At 41.1% G+C, this 17,705-nt stretch overlaps 2 protein-coding genes across 3 annotated transcripts; one reads left to right on the top strand and one right to left on the bottom strand.

The window, feature by feature from the left end:
- The first annotated feature begins 431 nt into the window (after positions 1 to 431).
- On the top strand, positions 432 to 5,599 carry LOC119740801 (DNA repair protein complementing XP-A cells-like). Of its 2 annotated transcripts, none has more exons than XM_038216235.1 (7): positions 432 to 470; positions 941 to 1,093; positions 1,601 to 1,713; positions 2,733 to 2,838; positions 3,321 to 3,486; positions 4,250 to 4,367; positions 5,287 to 5,599. In XM_038216235.1, the coding sequence occupies exons 2-7, from the start codon at positions 957 to 959 to the stop codon at positions 5,436 to 5,438; spliced, it is 792 nt and encodes a 263-aa protein (XP_038072163.1). In that variant the 5' UTR covers positions 432 to 470; positions 941 to 956; the 3' UTR covers positions 5,439 to 5,599. The 2 variants fall into 2 exon arrangements, with proteins under 2 accessions (XP_038072163.1, XP_038072162.1); XM_038216234.1 differs by having other exon boundaries at positions 439 to 460.
- An 829-nt stretch (positions 5,600 to 6,428) lies between these two features.
- On the bottom strand, positions 6,429 to 14,845 carry LOC119740802 (protein FAM81A-like; the record flags this gene model as incomplete). The annotated part of the gene is made up of 6 exons (XM_038216236.1): positions 6,429 to 8,677; positions 11,033 to 11,275; positions 12,123 to 12,252; positions 13,144 to 13,262; positions 13,893 to 14,002; positions 14,590 to 14,845. Coding segments are annotated over 6 exons (1,197 nt in total), but the record flags the coding sequence as incomplete, so codon positions are not given.
- Positions 14,846 to 17,705: the final 2,860 nt, after the last annotated feature.

The following is a 17,705-nucleotide window of genomic DNA, read 5'->3' as shown; positions in this document are numbered from 1 at the left end:
ACTGAGATTCATTTCCAATTTTGTTAGGAAATACATCAGAAAATTGTCTTGACTCTCCATAGACTTTGAACACAACCGCTGAAGTAGCGTCAGGTTGCAACATTCTTTCCAAAAAAGTTAGTAAACATGCATTCCACCTCCGAAATTGTAGGGCTTCATCCATCATGAAAACTGACAAATAGTGACATGCATGATTTGATTGCGAGATTTGACTTTGCATCTTTCCCACGTGCCTTTGCGTGCGCCAGTATATTACAGCGCCCTCTTTTGTTATCTTACAGTATTTTTTAGTTTACAAAATAATTATAGAGGGCGCAATATCACTGCACTTGCTGACATTTTCAATCCGGTTCGAGTTAAATAACTTCTCTCTCAATTCTCAGTGCCTCGACCATGATATCCTGAGGCGATTTGTGCAGTACCACTACCAGAGTACCAGACAAGACAAGATACGAACTAGGTTAGTCCGAGTAAGTTTGACCTATAGGTGACTAGGCCTAGTCCGAAAATTTGGGAGTCGAGGAGTCGAGACAAGCTGGTGGTTTAGACTCAAGCAGGGGCGGATCCAGGAATTTTCGGGGGGGGGGGGGGGGTTCATCAGCAAAAATTCTGAAATGTAGACAGATTTTTTTCTCCGAACACTTTGCTTCTGAAAATCAATAGGGTGGTTAAAGGGGGGGGGGGGGGGGGGGGGGGGGGCTCGTACCATACTTTTAATGGGGGCGCTGTTCAAATCGGACAATTTTTTTTACTTTTCCTCATTACATTTACAAAATAGTGTACCTAAACCAAATACCCCTAAACCATGGTGGCTCGGTCCATATTTTGTGCACAGGAATACATTATTTCCAGTAGGCGATATATGTATATATTTTTTTGGGGGGGACAGAGCTGACTCGCCCTGTATTAATAATTTTATAATCTTTTTGTTTTATTTCAGGACACATGAACGAATAATGTCGGATACGGATGGCAAATCTACCCTTAGCGATGCCCAGCGAGCAAAGATTGAGAAGAACAGGCAGAGGGCGCTGTTACTACGCCAAGCAAGGCTGTCCAGTAGGCCTTACCCCCAGACAAAACCAACAGATAGGTGTGTGTGCAGTTGTAGTCTTTGTAGGCCTAATGCACTGTCCTTTGGCCCAATTTCATGACTCTGCTTATCACACAGAATTCTTTGCTTACTATCACCATTTTGCATTGACAGCGCTAGCAGAAATATTCTGCAGTAAGCCAGTAACTTGTAAGCACAGAATCCTTAGTTGTGGGATGTACTCATCAGAGCTGCCAACTCTCCCTGATTCTGCAGAAAGGTCCTGGAAAATAAACTAATCTTTCCGTGTTCTGATGAACAAATTTGAAATCTCCCTGATTATGGAAACTTTTTCCCTGTTATATTGAATGTAATTCTAAATATGTCCCTGATTGTTGTACAAAATCTCCCTGATTGCAAGATGCAAATGTTGGCAGCTCTGACTCATGCGCAGAAGCCAAAAATTGATGATAGGTCTACTTCAGTTTCAAAAAAAAATTCTCTGATGAGAGGAAGCTGACTTTAGGGGGAAAAAACCTTATTTCTTAATTTTTCTTTTCTCTTCAGGGCCGAGAAAGTAACCTCCTTAGGTCGAGTGATTGATACAGGGGCAGGATTCCTGTTGGAGGACGAACCAGAAGAAGAGCAATCAGGCCAGGCTAAGATCGTCCATGAGCCGGGTAAATATACTAACGTCATTTCTTGATGTAAAGCCCACTTCATACTTCATGTGAACGTGAAGCGAATTTGACGTCATAAAACATTCGCTGTGAAATTTGTCTTAGTTGGAATATGTTAAACTTTTACGAATTTGCAGCGCGAATACTTGCCACGACGTCACAAATTCGCGTTCGCTTTCGCTTTCGGGCAGAGTATGAACCGGGCTTAATGCGCACTTTTTCATCACTGTAATCAAAGGTGGCCACAGCAGAAAGATTGCAACTTTAAGTTGCTGATGATTTTGCTTGATGGAATAAGACAAAAATGTAGTGCGTGTTCTAGTGGTGGGAGAAATTGAAAATTTCAAAATCCAGTTAGCCTCATTTTTTTTCAAACCGAGTAATGGTAATCTGATATCACCGGAAGCTCCCATGCAGCTCACAGTCGTGCCAACAAAAAGTGACGAGTGATGTGCCACATGAAATGCCCTCCCACAGACTTGGCATACTTTGCAGGATTTAATGACCACCGGGCCTGTACAAAAACACTCAAGAGCTGTAATGGTGCAAAAAATGGATGGGAACTCTCTGATAAGTTGAATGGGCAGGCTATTCATATACCAAGAAGACCACTAGCAATTGAATGCAGTTACAATCAGAGACCATGGAGCAAATTGGGGAATGTTACGGTTGTTTTCTTTAGCTTGCATCACAAAAAATTGAAGGCTTAATTTTTTTAAGGTTAAAACAAATTATACAATGATATATCGAATATATGGTTTCCAACATCAAAACCGAATAGTAGAATTCAAACCGACTTTTTAAAAAGTCGGATCTAAATCCCACAATTACCTGACTAGCATGTTCCATAGTTGGCCGAGTGGCATATGGGACAATAGATGCATAACATGAATTATTCTGTGATCCATGCTCGCTAAAGGAATAACTAGCACCTAAACATTGAAGTGGCAAATCATCCAAACTACCTGAATGAACACAATGTCTCAAGTTGATGCTGATATTGTTTCTTTTCTTTCTAGGTCCCCTCCTGGGTGGCGCACCATTAACATGTGTGGAATGCACAAAGGGCTTTCAAGACTCGTACATCTATGCACATTTTGAATATGAAGTGTGCGACGAGTGCAAGTGAGTACATTTGCTGAAAGTTTTAGTTCCACTTGTCATTTGCATGGGGGATGGCGTGTGCCCCCACTTTTTATAGTGGGCCAGGGGGGCCCATGTCATATCGTTTGGTCCCCCCCCCCCTCCACTTTTTTCATCCCTGAATAAAACTTGTAGCCTACAGTTGATGCTATAGCTCATAATAGCTGATTTCATGACTCCAAACTAAAAAGAATGTTGAAATGTTTTTTAAAAATCTGTTGCCAACCAGATATTGGTTAAAGTAGTCAGAAAATTGCCTCAGATCGCATCACAGAGCATCTAGAATCCAAAAATGTTGGGGCCCGCTTCCCCAACCCAGCACCGTTAGGGGTTTACGCTTCACGCTCGCATTAGTTCTGATCAAGGTATGCCCCCCCCCCCACACTTTTGAGAAACGATTGACGCGCTTGGTCATTTGGCATCGATTACTGGCCATTATTCATATTATGGTTTTTTATGTGCAGAGACACTGAAGACAAGCACTCTCTCATTGCCAAGACCGATGCCAAACAGTTGTATCTGCTGAAAGATGCTGATCTTGACAGAAGAGAACCTGCTCTGAAATTTATTGTCAGGAAGAACCCACACAACCCAAGATGGGGAGAAATGAAGCTGTATTTAGCTTTACAGGTATGATATTCAACCCTCCTTTCATTGGATCAGTCAAAGACAAAAAATGGATCCTGTTCCCCTGCCATGTGTTTTACACAGCCTGGTCACCAACAGTCACATCACATTTCTTGTAGGCACTGCGACAATCAAATACCATTCAAAAGACAAAAGCAGTTAACAGGCACAGCTGGCTACTAGCTTATCAACCTCCTACAGTCAAAGCATAGCTATATCAGGTTTCATAACAATTACAGCCAGTCAATCCTGCTTTATGAAGGCAGGGAGCACTCAACTGTTACAAACAGTCACTCAATTTACTTTGCGGACTGCTGGGCTGGCCTTGTTGAAATTGCTCCGATTGCAATCAGGATGCATGTAACATTCTTTCCAAATCATATTACAGCAATTTTATTTTGTCACCCAGCACTATAGACGAAGTCATTTCTTTGTCTGTTCATCCTCTGTTACTTGTAACTGGAGTCATGAATTAACAGGGGTGTGAAATCTCAGCTTTAAAGCTGATTTCAGCTTTTTTTTTGGCCGGATTTCAGCTTTTTTCCCTCACTTGCTGTGTACAAAAGTATAGGAGATTTCCAAAGTTCAGGTTTTTTTACGCCTTTTTCAGCTGTTTTCAGCTATTTTTATCAGTGGTCACTCACACCCCTGATTGACTTGTGATTTACTTCTGACCAAACTTTTGACATACTTGGGATCTGTCACAACATCACTGCTGTAAACTGGAAGATGACATTAAACACATAAATTGTTTTTGTCCATTCAGGTTGAGAAACGGGCCCTTGAGATCTGGGGAAGTTCAGAGAAGATAGAAGAAGCAAGGGAAGAACGGGAGGCAAACAAGGAAAAGGCCAAACAAAAGAAATTTGACAAGAAAGTCCAGAGTAAGTGTCGCAAATTATTACAATGTTTACATTGGTTTTGAAGGATATCCAGTTCTCAGAATAAACTGAACTCATCTGCTCCATCGTGGATATCTTTTCTTATAGGGACATGAGACTGAAAATATTGAATAACTAAAATTCACCGTCTTCAACCAAGCATTAAACCCAATGCATTATTGGACCACAAGTGATGAAGGCTGGAATTTTTGTTCACAATAAGATGTTTGGGTTTTTCAGGCATTTTATTCATGCCCTTAAATATAAAAAACCCACCATGTATGAAAACAATTTGGTATGCAAAGAAACATAAACCTTAATATGAGATTAGAAGGTTTGCATGGTGGAAAGATACTAAGACAAGATAAGTTTGCGGTAGCACCATGTGAATAAATCTCTTTTCTGAGTACCTTAAATAATTTACATGTGTGTAGTCAATGTACAAGTACTCCCCTAACCCCCCTTGAGTGATTTACTACGAACCTTCCTCACTCCTTCAAATTCCAACACCATATGGTAAACTGTACACAAACACTGTTGGACTCTGATAATTGGTGGTATGCCTAACCGCATGTAAAGCATACTCAGTTTACTAGTGCAGTACTCACTCCAACAGATTCCAACAAATTCTGGTGTTGGAGTTTGACTGGATGGGGATTGTTAGGGTTAAAGGTGATGTTTTTAGATATATTGCCTGGCAGAAGACGCACAGGTTTCGGATGCAATGAATGGCATATATACTTTGTGCTGAGCCTTTGCTCATGCACATGCACAAAGTCTATGTAATTCATTTTATCTGAAAGGTATGCACACTGTTTTCACAACCAGTCGACTGTTTCCACCTGAGTCCATAATAATTGAAAAATGTTTGACTTCTCTGATTTGTCTAATTACTACTTTTAATTGTGAAATTTCCCTACAGACTTAAGGCGAGCTGTGCGTTCCAGCCTCTGGACAAAGGACACCCAAAGTCATACGCACACTTACGGACCAGAGGCTTATGATGAAGACAGTGACATGTATTCCAAGACTTGTACATCATGTAAGCATACATTGTCGTATGAAAAAATGTGAATGTCGAGAAGTGACTTTGGACTCTGGAGGTCAAAATGCTATAACCGAAAAAAACTCTGATGAAGTTAACAGGGAATGTGCAATTGTGAATCTGATGTGGAAGGACGTTGCACTGCTTGAAATACTGCGGTTCATCTCCCAAGCAGTTGCTCTTCTGCTGAAAGTCGGGAGGTAACACACTGAGTAAACAGTGTTTTATACGTCGCTGAAGGGCAAAACCTAATTTGAGCTTTTCATCCATTGAAAAAAAAAAGAACGTCACGTTCTGATTGATGAATACAGTCAGCTACGAAGCACCGCCCATTTTCCAGTCTGATTTATTCTTAATGTCTGAGAAATCTCAACTAGAAACTGTTCACGTAAATCGCCCGTGCAAATCCTATGGGAAAAATGGCGGACGAGACATTATTTGGACCGATCACTAGTGGAGATGACCCCGCGGGACGTCACACTTCTATGGCGTATTCAACCGAGTGGCAAAAATGTTTGTACTGAGCAAGAATCGGCCGTGAACCAATCCAAGCCAGGATTTATTAAACGACATTTCGGACCTGCAACCAGTTTGTGGCGAAGCCAGTATGTTTCTGTGCATAGCAAAGCTCAACAGCTGCATGAAATTGGGCCCCTACTCCTTCACCCGTCATGAAATTCAAAGAATTGACCCTGTATTGCTACTAGAAAGGATATACATCTGATCACTGGAGATGGAGTGATGATGTGTTTTGTTATTTAAGTTGTGCCTGTTCATCGGAGGTGAAATTTGTCAGAAGATTCCTGATTTCATGATTTTTCCTGTTGGGGGGGTCTTGAACCTCTTTTGAAGCTGGAGGGTGTGCTTTTTTATCAACTTACTCACATTAAAGCTGTACTGTTGAGGAAAGCCAAAAATAGTACTCTAGATTCCTCTTCGTTTTAATAACTCAAAGTACCATGACTTTGAAAACTTTAAAGACACTTCTTTGGCAAGCAGCAAATTTCAGATTTGGGGGGGGGGGGGGGGGGGGTTGGTGGCACTGGGAACTAGTGCTGGGGCACTTTCAGGAGCTACAGGGAGTATTACAGCTGGGTGATACACTAACTTATCAGTTAAAAAGTACTAAGAATGAAATCAAGGGGTGGATTCGAATTTTTCATATTTTAATCTGATCTAATTCATGAAAATACAATTACATTAAAACATATTGGAAAACAATCCATGTAATATAGAAAGTACAAAACTGCATTTATAAAGCATCTAATTTGAATATATTTTCATTTTGTACAATTAATGCATATTATGCAATCTAGGAAACTTGCTAATTAACTTTTTAACAAAACACACACTTGACACTATAGAAAGGAGTTTCATATGAATTTGAAGTCTCGTACTATGTGATAATAAAATAAACTAGTCAATAAATTATTTTATAAATCATTACCATAAAGGTAATTACATTTTCTGGAGTTTTGACCTATTCATTTTGAAATGAATGTGTACATCACCCGCGAGATCTAATGGACCTTAATTCATTAGGAACAGAATTTCATTTTTATTGCAAGTGACCTATCACTCAAGGCAACTTGTGATTTGCATGTTTCAATTAGGCACCAAGAAAGGAGTTGTCTGGACAAAAATTAAGAAAACATTTGAATCCAGCACAAAGTTGAAGCTAGCTAAATATATATTTGATTGAAAGAGTTGGTATTTAAACAAAAAATAAATTATGTACAAGTATACAAATTTATAGATGCACTTGTGTGAGATGGTTCACTCTATTTCTTTGAGTTAGTATTACTTCTGGTTTTTGTTTTTTTTTACAGAGGGATGCATAAATACATTTTTTAAAACTTGGATTCTTTAGATTTAAGACGCATAGATCACTCTAACATAACATCATTGCCTACAAATTGCCACGCGCATCGGCATTTTGGGAGTCGAATCTTCGTGACGCGTATCGGCTGTGCTGTATTTCGAAGAACTTGAACTTCTTATGAAACAGGCGCACGTGTTAAGAACATTTTACACACCGCGTACACGCACTTGATGGCGTTGAATACGCAGTTGTAATATTCCTTCGAAATGGCGGTCTATGAGAGGAGTCTAATATTGGCTCCTGCCCATTAATAACTATAAAATGTGGTTTAAGATGTATCTCAATCTGTTCCAAGAAATTTCCTCAGGCAACCAGAGCTTTTAAATTTGGCTTTTCCGGACAACATCCGAGAAAGCCTTTGTTTTTCTTCTGATTTTTCTCTTTCCCTCTCCCCTTATTTTGATGCTAGACAGCGTTTAAACAGTCGTTTCATCAACTTTGCTCACCAGTTTGGAAATAAGTTGTCCAACTTTTTTTCGGAATTGTTCAGCAACTCTAAAAGTGTTGTCATGGTTAAAATAGCAATTTATTTACTTCGAAAATCAAAGCTCCGAATTTCTTGTATCAACCTTAACCAAGTTGAGCAATAACAGGCTCCACAAGAATCACGAATAAACAGTAAAATAGACAATTTTCAGTAGCTACGCCACATTCTACATGTGTTATATGCAACCTAAAATTATTGCGTAAGTTAAGCCATAATTTGTTGTGTAAAAACTACAACTTTAACAAAATGTACAACGTGAAATGTTGTGCGACTCGCGCAATAAAATATGGAGTTGCGTACTTTTGCGCAAAGTTTCGTGAAATTTGCTGCAGGTCTCCAGTTGAGCCCATAATGTAGCTACGTGCGACAGATCCATCACCCAAAGTGCCACTGACTTGCAACATTTATGTATTAACCTTGTACAGTATGTGTGACAGACAATGCAGACAAACGCTACAAAGAAGACATCTGTGGATCGCAGAAAAGGTTATATGACTGTGTAATGCATAAGCCCAGACTGAACAATATCAGCTGAATAATCTTCCAGACTTTTGATGTTGTTACGTGATGACTACCAGCTTCTTGACGTTAGCCACCTGCTTCTGAAGGTTCTCAGCCAGGAGTTGCTGCTTGCCCTCCAAGACTATCCTCATCGTGGCCATGCTGTCTTTCACCCTCTTGAACCCATTCTCGTTCTGCTCTGACATCCCTCCCAGATCTCGCTTCACGTCATCTTCTAGCGCCCCCTGTCGCTCGTACAGTCGCGCCTCAAGGTTCCTTATTTTCTCACTCAGTAAAGTCTGTAACTCGTCCGACATGGTTTGGATGGTCCCCTCTTGCAGAATGAGCTTCTTGTCGACTTCTTCCAGTCGGTTCAATATCTTCTGCTCAAAGAAGTCCTGTAGTGTCAAGAAAAACTATGGTGAGTTTACTGTACAATCTGAAAATCTTATTTTTGTAATCGGAGGTAGTTGGGTTGTCAATTTCTTACTTTGTTTATCAAATGTCCTTTGGCCGCGAGTCAAATGGCAAGCTTTTCAAACTACATGTAACTGTGATAAAGGCATTTCTTGATCACGTTATACCCTTTGCCGAGGGAAGGGGGGGGGGGGAATCCTATGCCCCTCTGTTTATGCAGGCATGCAACTTTTCCTCGGATCAGCTGATTTCCTCTTTTTTTACTTCCCATGTGTGCCATTGAAAATAGAAAAACACTGTACAAAGTCTAGGAAAAATGTGAATTTCCTCTTTTTTTGTGATTTCCCAGTTGCATGCCTGTTTATGAAATGCAACAAAAAAAACATTGCGAAATTTGGTAAGCTAGTACAGACTTTCATTATAGTTATGCAAAGTTTTAGATTGGAATGAACGTTTTTTTTTCGTACACAAGGGTGATAGAAAACAAAAAAAATTCGCTACCCCAAGTCAAAATTTGACATTTGTGCAAACTCTTCATCCATTTTTTATGAAACAGGTGTCAAATGTCCGTAGCACAGTCTATTAATGAATGAAGGCCCAGCATGAAAACGATGCGGACAGAAATGATATCAGATAAAATCTACGGGGAAGAGGGATTCAGGACCCAGCCCCCTTCCCCTCCTCAGTCCCATTTTATGATTCGGGTCAACACACACGTCTCACCTCAGGGCAGTAGAACCGGGGCGGCTAGGGGGCACTTGCCTCCCAGATTTACCCAAGTGCCCCTTTTGCGGACATAAATGTGCCCCCTTTAGATGACAACAAAACTGGCCCTAAAATTTCGGATAATTTGTTTTCAGTAACCATTTCCCAAAATGATATAAAAAGTTCTGATATGAACGAGGAATATGAAAACCAAGCCCCAAAACCAGTGTTGGAGCAAAGGCTTTGACCCTCAAGGCCAAGGCCAAGGCCAAGGCTTTGACCCTCAAGGCCAAGGCCAAGGCCAAGGCTTTGACCCTCAAGCCTCGAGGCCAAGGCCAAGGCTTAACCCTCAAGGCCAAGGCCAAGGCCAAGGCCCTGTTTTATGAAATGACCACTGATATAGAACTAATTATAGTCACATGAGTGACACATCATCACGCAAGGGCGGATCCAGAACACAATTTGGGGGGGGGGGGAATTTGGTCCCCCCCAAAAAAAGTGGGTCAAAAAATTACAGCTTGGGCTTCGGAAAAATTTTGGATTCAAGATGCTCTGTGGTGCGATTTGAGACAATTTCTGACCATTTTAACCGATGTTTTTTTGAGGAAAAGATGGTGGTGTACTCATTGCCTGCCTTTATTACAACGTCACATTAAAAAAAATGGTTCCTTTTTTTGGGGGGGGGGGGCATGGCCCCTTTTGACCCCCTTGGATCCGCCCTTATCATCACGAATTGCTCGTTACGAAGAACAACATTTCTCTAATTGCAATCAACATGCTCGCATAGGCCTACATGTACACCGTTTTATGACTGCACTGTATCTATTAAAGTATAAGTTCAGGTCTTCAATATGGTTTAACTAAACAAATAATGATTTACTTCTATATTGACACACAATTCTCCCAAGTGTAACAAAAGGGGGATCCAAGAAACTGATTTGGGAAATTTTTATTTGCTGGCCCAACATGGTCAGAAATATCAGCATTATCTAAAACAGATACATGCAAATCTTTAGCACTTATCAGGGAGACATATACAACCAATCAGATCTATTCCACAGTTATATGCAATTAAAGTGATCATCTCATTAGCCCCACAAGTGTACGGAATATTTTTGCAGCAAATCTACTACAATGGTAACAAAATATGATGCTATAAAAGTGGAAGTGTGCCCAACACACAAATCTATAGGGTGCTTCCCTCCTCCATGGTAATACGATTAAAATGGTAACATTTATCTGGAAAATGCAAAAATCTATGGGCCTTGAAGAGCCTTGACTCAAAATTGCAAGGCCCTGAACCCTCAAGGCCAAGGCCAAGGCCAAGGCTTTTGCCCTCAAGCCTCGAGGCCAAGGCCAAGGCCCTAAAATCCAGCCTTAAGGCAGCCTTAAGGCCAAGGCCCAGCATCAAGGCACTACATCACTGCCCAAAACCCTTACAATGCACCCTGAAAATGGCAGGTTTTGAAGAGTGCCCCCTATTTTGGAAGATGTTACCAGCCCCCCCCCCCCCCCCCTCACTATTTGATTTTACCAAGGCCAAGTGTCCGGTGAAAATAACATGTCGACATTTCAGCACGGATGTGCAAGTGCCCCTTTTTGGTGAAACCGTTCTGCCGCTGCTGTCTCACCTGCTTACTGTCCCTCTTACTGACGGCAGACTCCACCATGGTCCTCATGCTTCTCTCCATCAGCTGCAAGTCTGAATCCCTCTTCATCTGCAGCGTGTCCAGCATCCTCTGCAGTTCCTCTAATCGGTTCTGGGTCTTTGTCTGCAGGAGAGTCACTTGGTGTTTGGTCTCGGCTTCTATCGAGCCTGCTTGTGAGTATTGCTCGGAGGTGTTCTTGACCAGTTGGGTCTCAAGTCTAGAAATCTAGAAAATATAACCATCCAAATGCACCATCAGTGTTTTAGTTTAGGTACAACTGTACTTGTGATAGACCACAAGTCCTTCACAAGTCCATCACAAGTCCATCACAAGTCAATCACAAGACATCCACTCCCTAGTCAACTTGTAAATAATCACATTCCCTTTATTCTTGTTTATCCCCCGTTACTTGTGACTGGGCTTGTGAAATGACTTGTGATTTGTTTGTGACCAGACTGAATGCATTTAGCTGTCACCCTCCCTCCCTCTCTGGCTGGCAAATTCAACAAAACCATCCCCCCTCCGGCCCCAGCAGTCAAAATCAATCAATTAGTGACTGCTGCGCCCTGTTTGTCATTGGAAACAAAATTATTGGAAACAAATGCAAAAACAGCAAATGATCCTATGGGCAATTCCACGGTTACTCATGTTACATTTTTGATGTACTTTTGAGTTTTCTTGGGCTGTAATTACCTTTCTGAAAAGGTTTAATAACTGTTATCCCCATGGTAGATAGAGTAGACCTATACCTACCTAAGCACCAAAGATGACATCCAGAAAAATGTGTTATGTATGATTAACAAGATGCACAAAATCGATTACTCACGTTACATTTTCGTAACATGAGTAACCAATTTTGTGCGTCTTGTTTATCATACATAACACATTTTTCTGGATGTCATCTTTGGTGCTTAGGTAGGTCTAGGTCTACTCTATCTACCATGGGGATAACAGTTATTAAACCTTTTCGGTAAAAGAAACTCGGTAAAAGAAACTCATGGTTACATCAAAAATGTAACGTGAGTAACGTGGAATTGCCCCTATACGCTTTTGCTTTTCACTCAATTGTTACCTCTGTCTGCAAGTCAGTAACTGCCTTTCCTGCATGTGCGCTGTTGTCTTGCATGTGTTTATTGATGGCTGCAAGCGACTCTGTTATCCTGCGTGAATCTCCAGACAACTTGGCTATCGATACATCACATCTATTCATAACGAACAAATCACTGCCATAAAAATTCTCATGAGGTGTGGGGAATAATAATAATAATAATAATAAACGTGCTTATAAAGCACATTTTACACAAGGTCCCAATGCGCTGTACAAGAGTCATTATTACCCCTGCTCACTGGGCCAATGAAATATTCCGAAGACCATCTCAGCTCCGTGGGGAGTAGACAGCTTGGTGCTGCCATTCCCGAGCAAAGCAGCTAGAATCAACCACAGTGCGCAATCTCTGCCCTCACAGGTACCCATCTACTCCTGGGAGGTAAGAAGCAATGAGTGGCCAAGTGCCTTGCCCAAGGGCACACGAGGCACAAACCCAAGGCTGGATTCGAACCCACAACCTGCAGATTTACCCACAGACCACAAATTCAATGCTCCAGACCACGAGGCCACGACACTACATGAGACGATTCACTGTAAGGTTTAAAATAAGACTAATTTTAATTCCATATTTCAAATATGAACCATGTATTAACTTTATTAACTGTCATCTGTTGTAACTCAAACAATATGGTAGTATCAACACGACAAGTCCATACAACTGCACAGAACGCCCATCCAGTTGAGAGTTTTATTCAGATCCCCATATCCGGGGGGAGGGGGGGGGGGGGGGGGGGGGGGCATTTCCAAGTTTGCCTGACACCTTGTATCTGAGGCTCGACATCATACACCAACTATTTCACTTCGGTATACAAACATTTTACAGTAGAATCTCTTTTGAAGGGTCCAAATCCACAGCAGTTCAGTACATAGATTGTACATGTGTATGTAATGAAGAGAGTTTCCAAGCACTGAATGATGTCAAAGAACCTTTTGATTTCAATGCCGCAAAAACAAAATAAAACAAGTTAATGAATTGTCAACGTACCTGCCCACTCTCTGCCTGAGATCATTGATAGAGCCTACATGTTGTAGTTCTAGGCTTTTCAGTGAGTTGCTTGTGTGTTCAGAGGCTCGTTCCCTGTTGAGCAGCTGCTCTTCAATACCCTGTAAGTGTAAGAACAACCAAGAGACTTGCATATGTGCATATTCATCAGCAGATCCAACAAAATTCACTTAAAAAAAAAAAATTAAAGAGGAGTAAAGATGACTGTTTTTTCTCAAGTTCAGTCACATGTTACGGGGATGAACAATGACAGAGGATCTCATTTGTCACAGTTCATTTGAATACGTTGTGAGCTGACTTTGGATGGGATGAAAGATCACAGATTTCACAATGGAATTCAAATACAAATTGAGATTTTAAACATTTCAGGCAAGACTGAAACATTATTTTTACTGTGGGATTTTGTGCTTTGAATATGAGGAACAAGTCAACTCTGAAATATTGATGGCGATTTTGTCTGTTTTCCTTTACATGTTTTCGTGGTCAGTTGTTAGACAACTGAATTTTGTGATTTTTTTAATTAAAAAATAGACATAGCTTGAAGGAGAGTATGCAAATTACATGAAATTTTCACAGTTACTAGTCAATAACATGTACTTTATCCCTAGATTATTTTTATGAAATGGAGCGAGCCGCATATTTTAAAAAAATACTATTTTTCCAATTGGTCACTTTCCTTTTGACTCACTCTGTATTTTTGTTTATCTACAATCACGACCAATTGTGCTCACCTCCATCTCTTTGCTGATTTTCTTGATGGCCATTGTCACAGTGTGAATGTAGTCCTGCAGGACGGCCTGGGCGTGTTTATCTTGCCATGATGACATGACCCCTCCTTGACCTTGGTTGAAATTAATCACTTGGAATTCAACCTCATGTAGTCATGATTTCCTTGTGAAGGGGGTAGCCCTATAAAATGGGTGCCAAATACTTAGGCTGTATCCTGGTCCCTATAAACCCCCTGTGGAATACACACCTGGATTTTATTTTTTGGTTTGGTGAGAAAGACTGTTTCATTATTTCTTTTCTGGTTTGTTTGCATACTAGTTATTAACATTAGGGGAAAAACCTGGGGATTTTCAGATGTTTATAGTTTCCATGTATTTCAACACCCAATTTTTGTTAGTTTACATCCACACCAGAAATAAAGTTACAAGACCGTAGATGTAACCACTTTCGAAAGCCCTATTGGGAGGGACACACTATACCAGTTCGCACAGGTATTGCTCGAAATACGCAGGATTAATTGTATTCTGAAGGTGCACAACCAAGTATGCCCATAACCAGAAGCGTCTTCGTACAAGCGTCAGCCGTCGTCAGCAATGCTTTCGAATGTTCCTCCCAGTGGTCTCCCTAAACCCTCCCTCAAACCAATGAGGAGGTATGAAATAAACTTGAAAAGCAAAAAGTGAAACTTGGATACATTACTGGCAAAGTCATGCTCCAACAGTGACGCCCTGGTGACCATAGCGCTGTAGGGACTATCCTCAAACAATGGCGACCCTCGACTCCCGAAGAACGCTTGCTTGTTACTGGCTAACTGACGAGGGTGGTTTGGGCTATCCCTGTCCTCCCAGTGTATGGGGGGTAACTGGCCCCGCTCGGGTATCTGGCCATTATCGGAGACGGTGCCCAGCACCAAGGTATTTTTTTTAACTGTTTGGCAGATGCTCACATCGGAAGATCATCATTTCTAAAAAGGAAAAAAATGCATTTCAAATCAAGCCCCATTTGTGTGGCCTCGGTATTGCTGCGCTGTACATTCGGCCACACGTCTGGTTTTTCAACCTACTGAGGAGTTTAGTCAGAAACTAGTGCACATTTTGTTGGCATTTTTTTTTACGTACCACTGCATACAGTTGTATTCTATCATCTATGATGTCTCATCTTTTTGCCTTTGAGAAATTTAGACATCTTTCTGGAGTCCATATGCGCCAGTTTCGGACTAAACTCCTCAGTAGGTTGGGAAACCAGACGTGTGGCCTAACGTACAGAGCAGCAATACTGAGGCTGTAAAAGTGAAGTCCGAGTAACTAAGACTCAATGAATCGCCTTTTTAACATTTGGATATGGTCGGGCGATAGTAGAGTCCGAGATTGATAGCTGTATCTCGTTTACCAATAATTTTTTTGACCATTTTCACTCGTACCCCCAATCAAAATCCTTCAGGCTTCAGTTCAGATTTCACCCCAAAAACAAAAAGAAGTTGTCTCTGGTCAGTCTTGATACTCAGTTTACTAAATTCTTTCCTTAAAATGTGAACAATAGATATCTACAGAATAAATTATAAACAAAACTGGGAATAAAATAGAAATACTAGTTTAATTATTGGTAGCCATGGCAACACATACCATAACTACTTGATAACCAGTGAAATTTATGAAACCACGACTCTCTCACTCTAGTCTCAGTCCCGTCGCAAAGTTGCCCTATAATTTTCAAGTAGGCTTATTGTTGATGATTTTTAAGTGACCGTGCATAGGCCGATAGCACTAAACCATTTAACGCCGAGAGAAGCGTTTCGTGAGAATGTGAACTGAACAGATTGCATGGATTGTGCTTTTCTAGTTCCGTTCCGAGATCGATATAGGCCTAAATTATTTATGACATAAATAGCGCCCGCCAGGGGTTTGCATTGATTTAGACGGGGATTTAGACTGGTTCCAGACTCGAAGTATTCGCTCGTACCCAACTAGCGAAACGCGATCGGGAACCACACGAAAACACAAGATGTGACCAACAGAGGTCGCTGTTACTTTTTTTCGTCCAGCTTGTTCCATGGTTTCACCCCTCTGCAATAAAATTCCCATAGACACTTGTGCTAAAATGCCCTTACTTCAAAATTCTTTTAAAAATACTCAGAACTCTCACAGGTATTTCAGCTGCACAAAAAAATGATAATCAACATGTCAGCTTTCATTTTCTTCTCATTTTTTGGTTGGTTGACCATTGACTTTTCGAGATATTCTCACCCAAAGAAGACGACCCCCATTTCCTCCCCAAGCGGGAAGTAGCAATCTTGAAAAACGATCCCTCCACAACATGGCAAAAAAACGCACTTTCGAGCCCAATTGCTTCCAAAATGTTCAGAATTGGAAGCCCTAAGTCCGGGCCAGAGGTTCATTGCCATATTCCTTCAACTTTAACTTGATGGCTCTCAGAGCTCTCTAATCAGGGGCGAAGCACGGTCATTTTGATTGGGTAGTAATTTTTTTGAAAAGGGCACTTGCACATCCGTGGTGAAACGTACACTTGGCCTCCGTAAATCAAAAAGCGGGGGGGGGGGGGGGGGGGGGGCTGGTACAATCTGTCGGTGGGGCGTTGTTGAAAACCGATGATTATGCACTCTAACGGACCGTATATGGTGCTTTTGTTCAGAAAAAAAGGCACTTCGTAAACAAAAAGGGCATTTTTTACAAATAGTAAACGCTATTGAAAATAGGGCATGTGAACTTGGAAAAGGGCAGTCTTTACAAAGTATTGGGGGGGGGGTTAGATACCCCCCCCCCCCCCCTGCTGGCTACGCCTATGCTAATATAGACTATTTTCAGGGTATAACTTTTCGTCATGAGCTCATGGACTGGTGTGCACTCTTGAACGATCCGCGTACGGTATTTATATCATGTACATGATGTACGCATATGGGGGAGAGTGAGCTTCATAGTACGTCCATATAGGCTCCATATATCTTTCTGAAGACCGCCAAAATTTATTTTTCTTTTCCTGATGAATTTTCCTGATGAATGTATTGTTACATCATTATATTTCACCGTCGTTTGCCAAAAAAAATGCTCGCATCCGCTTTTTTTGGGCAAAGCTAGGACGAGAAACTAGTCATGTACATGTATTTATTTGGCCGCAGCTCATTGTTAGATGTCTGATGAGCCAAAACGAAACAATTTGTATCGCTAGACAAAAGGACATTGTTTTCGAACTGAAGCTAGTAAATAGAACGGGAAGTGCTTTTTTAACAATAGCAAAACATTTTAGCTCTAAAAGACGGGCCATAATCAGCCTGATATATAACCACATTACTAACACATTGTCGTAAAAGTTGGTACATGTATCTGGAAATTTCTATGCAAAACCCCCTACACCGGGGGTTTGTGTAGAAAATATCAGACGGTTATTTATTACTCCCCATCAGGTTCAATTAACTTCGGCAGCGACCGCAAGCCCCATTTGAAAGAAAAAGTTCAGACCGGATCAAGGTACCAACTTTTACGACACTGTGCTGGTAATGCATGATCGTTGAACCATAGTTCCTTGCTCTTTGGTTGGACTGACCCCTTTAACGTATGTTTGGATCTGCAAATTGCGCGATTCACCCTTGAATTTACCTAAAAAACATATTTTCCGTAATTGATAATGAATGTCTACCTGATGAACAATGCATTCCCCTCTAGAGGACGAGTCACCAACTGCTGTGATAAGCATGGTAAAAAATAAAGTATTCATCAAAATATGCTTTTCTGTTCTCGAAAAAATTCAGTACCCAGGACGTTTTTCCATGGGCGACGATCCCAGATGGCCGATGGGGGCCA

The sequence above is a fragment of the Patiria miniata genome, unplaced genomic scaffold, assembly GCF_015706575.1.
Source record: "Patiria miniata isolate m_02_andy unplaced genomic scaffold, ASM1570657v1 HiC_scaffold_5, whole genome shotgun sequence".
Classification (NCBI taxonomy): Eukaryota; Metazoa; Echinodermata; class Asteroidea; order Valvatida; family Asterinidae; genus Patiria; species Patiria miniata.
Note: the sequence above shows the minus strand (reverse complement) of the source record. Positions and strands in the feature narration are given on the sequence as shown.

Bases quoted from the DNA above. Each gene is read 5' to 3' on its own strand.
- LOC119740801 (XM_038216235.1), top strand. From the start codon at position 957: ATGTCGGATACGGATGGCAAATCTACCCTTAGCGATGCCCAGCGAGCA. The intron at 1,094-1,600 runs GTGTGTGTGCAG...TTTTCTCTTCAG, and splicing joins CAGACAAAACCAACAGATAG to GGCCGAGAAAGTAACCTCCT. The intron at 2,839-3,320 runs GTGAGTACATTT...TTTTATGTGCAG, and splicing joins GAAGTGTGCGACGAGTGCAA to AGACACTGAAGACAAGCACT.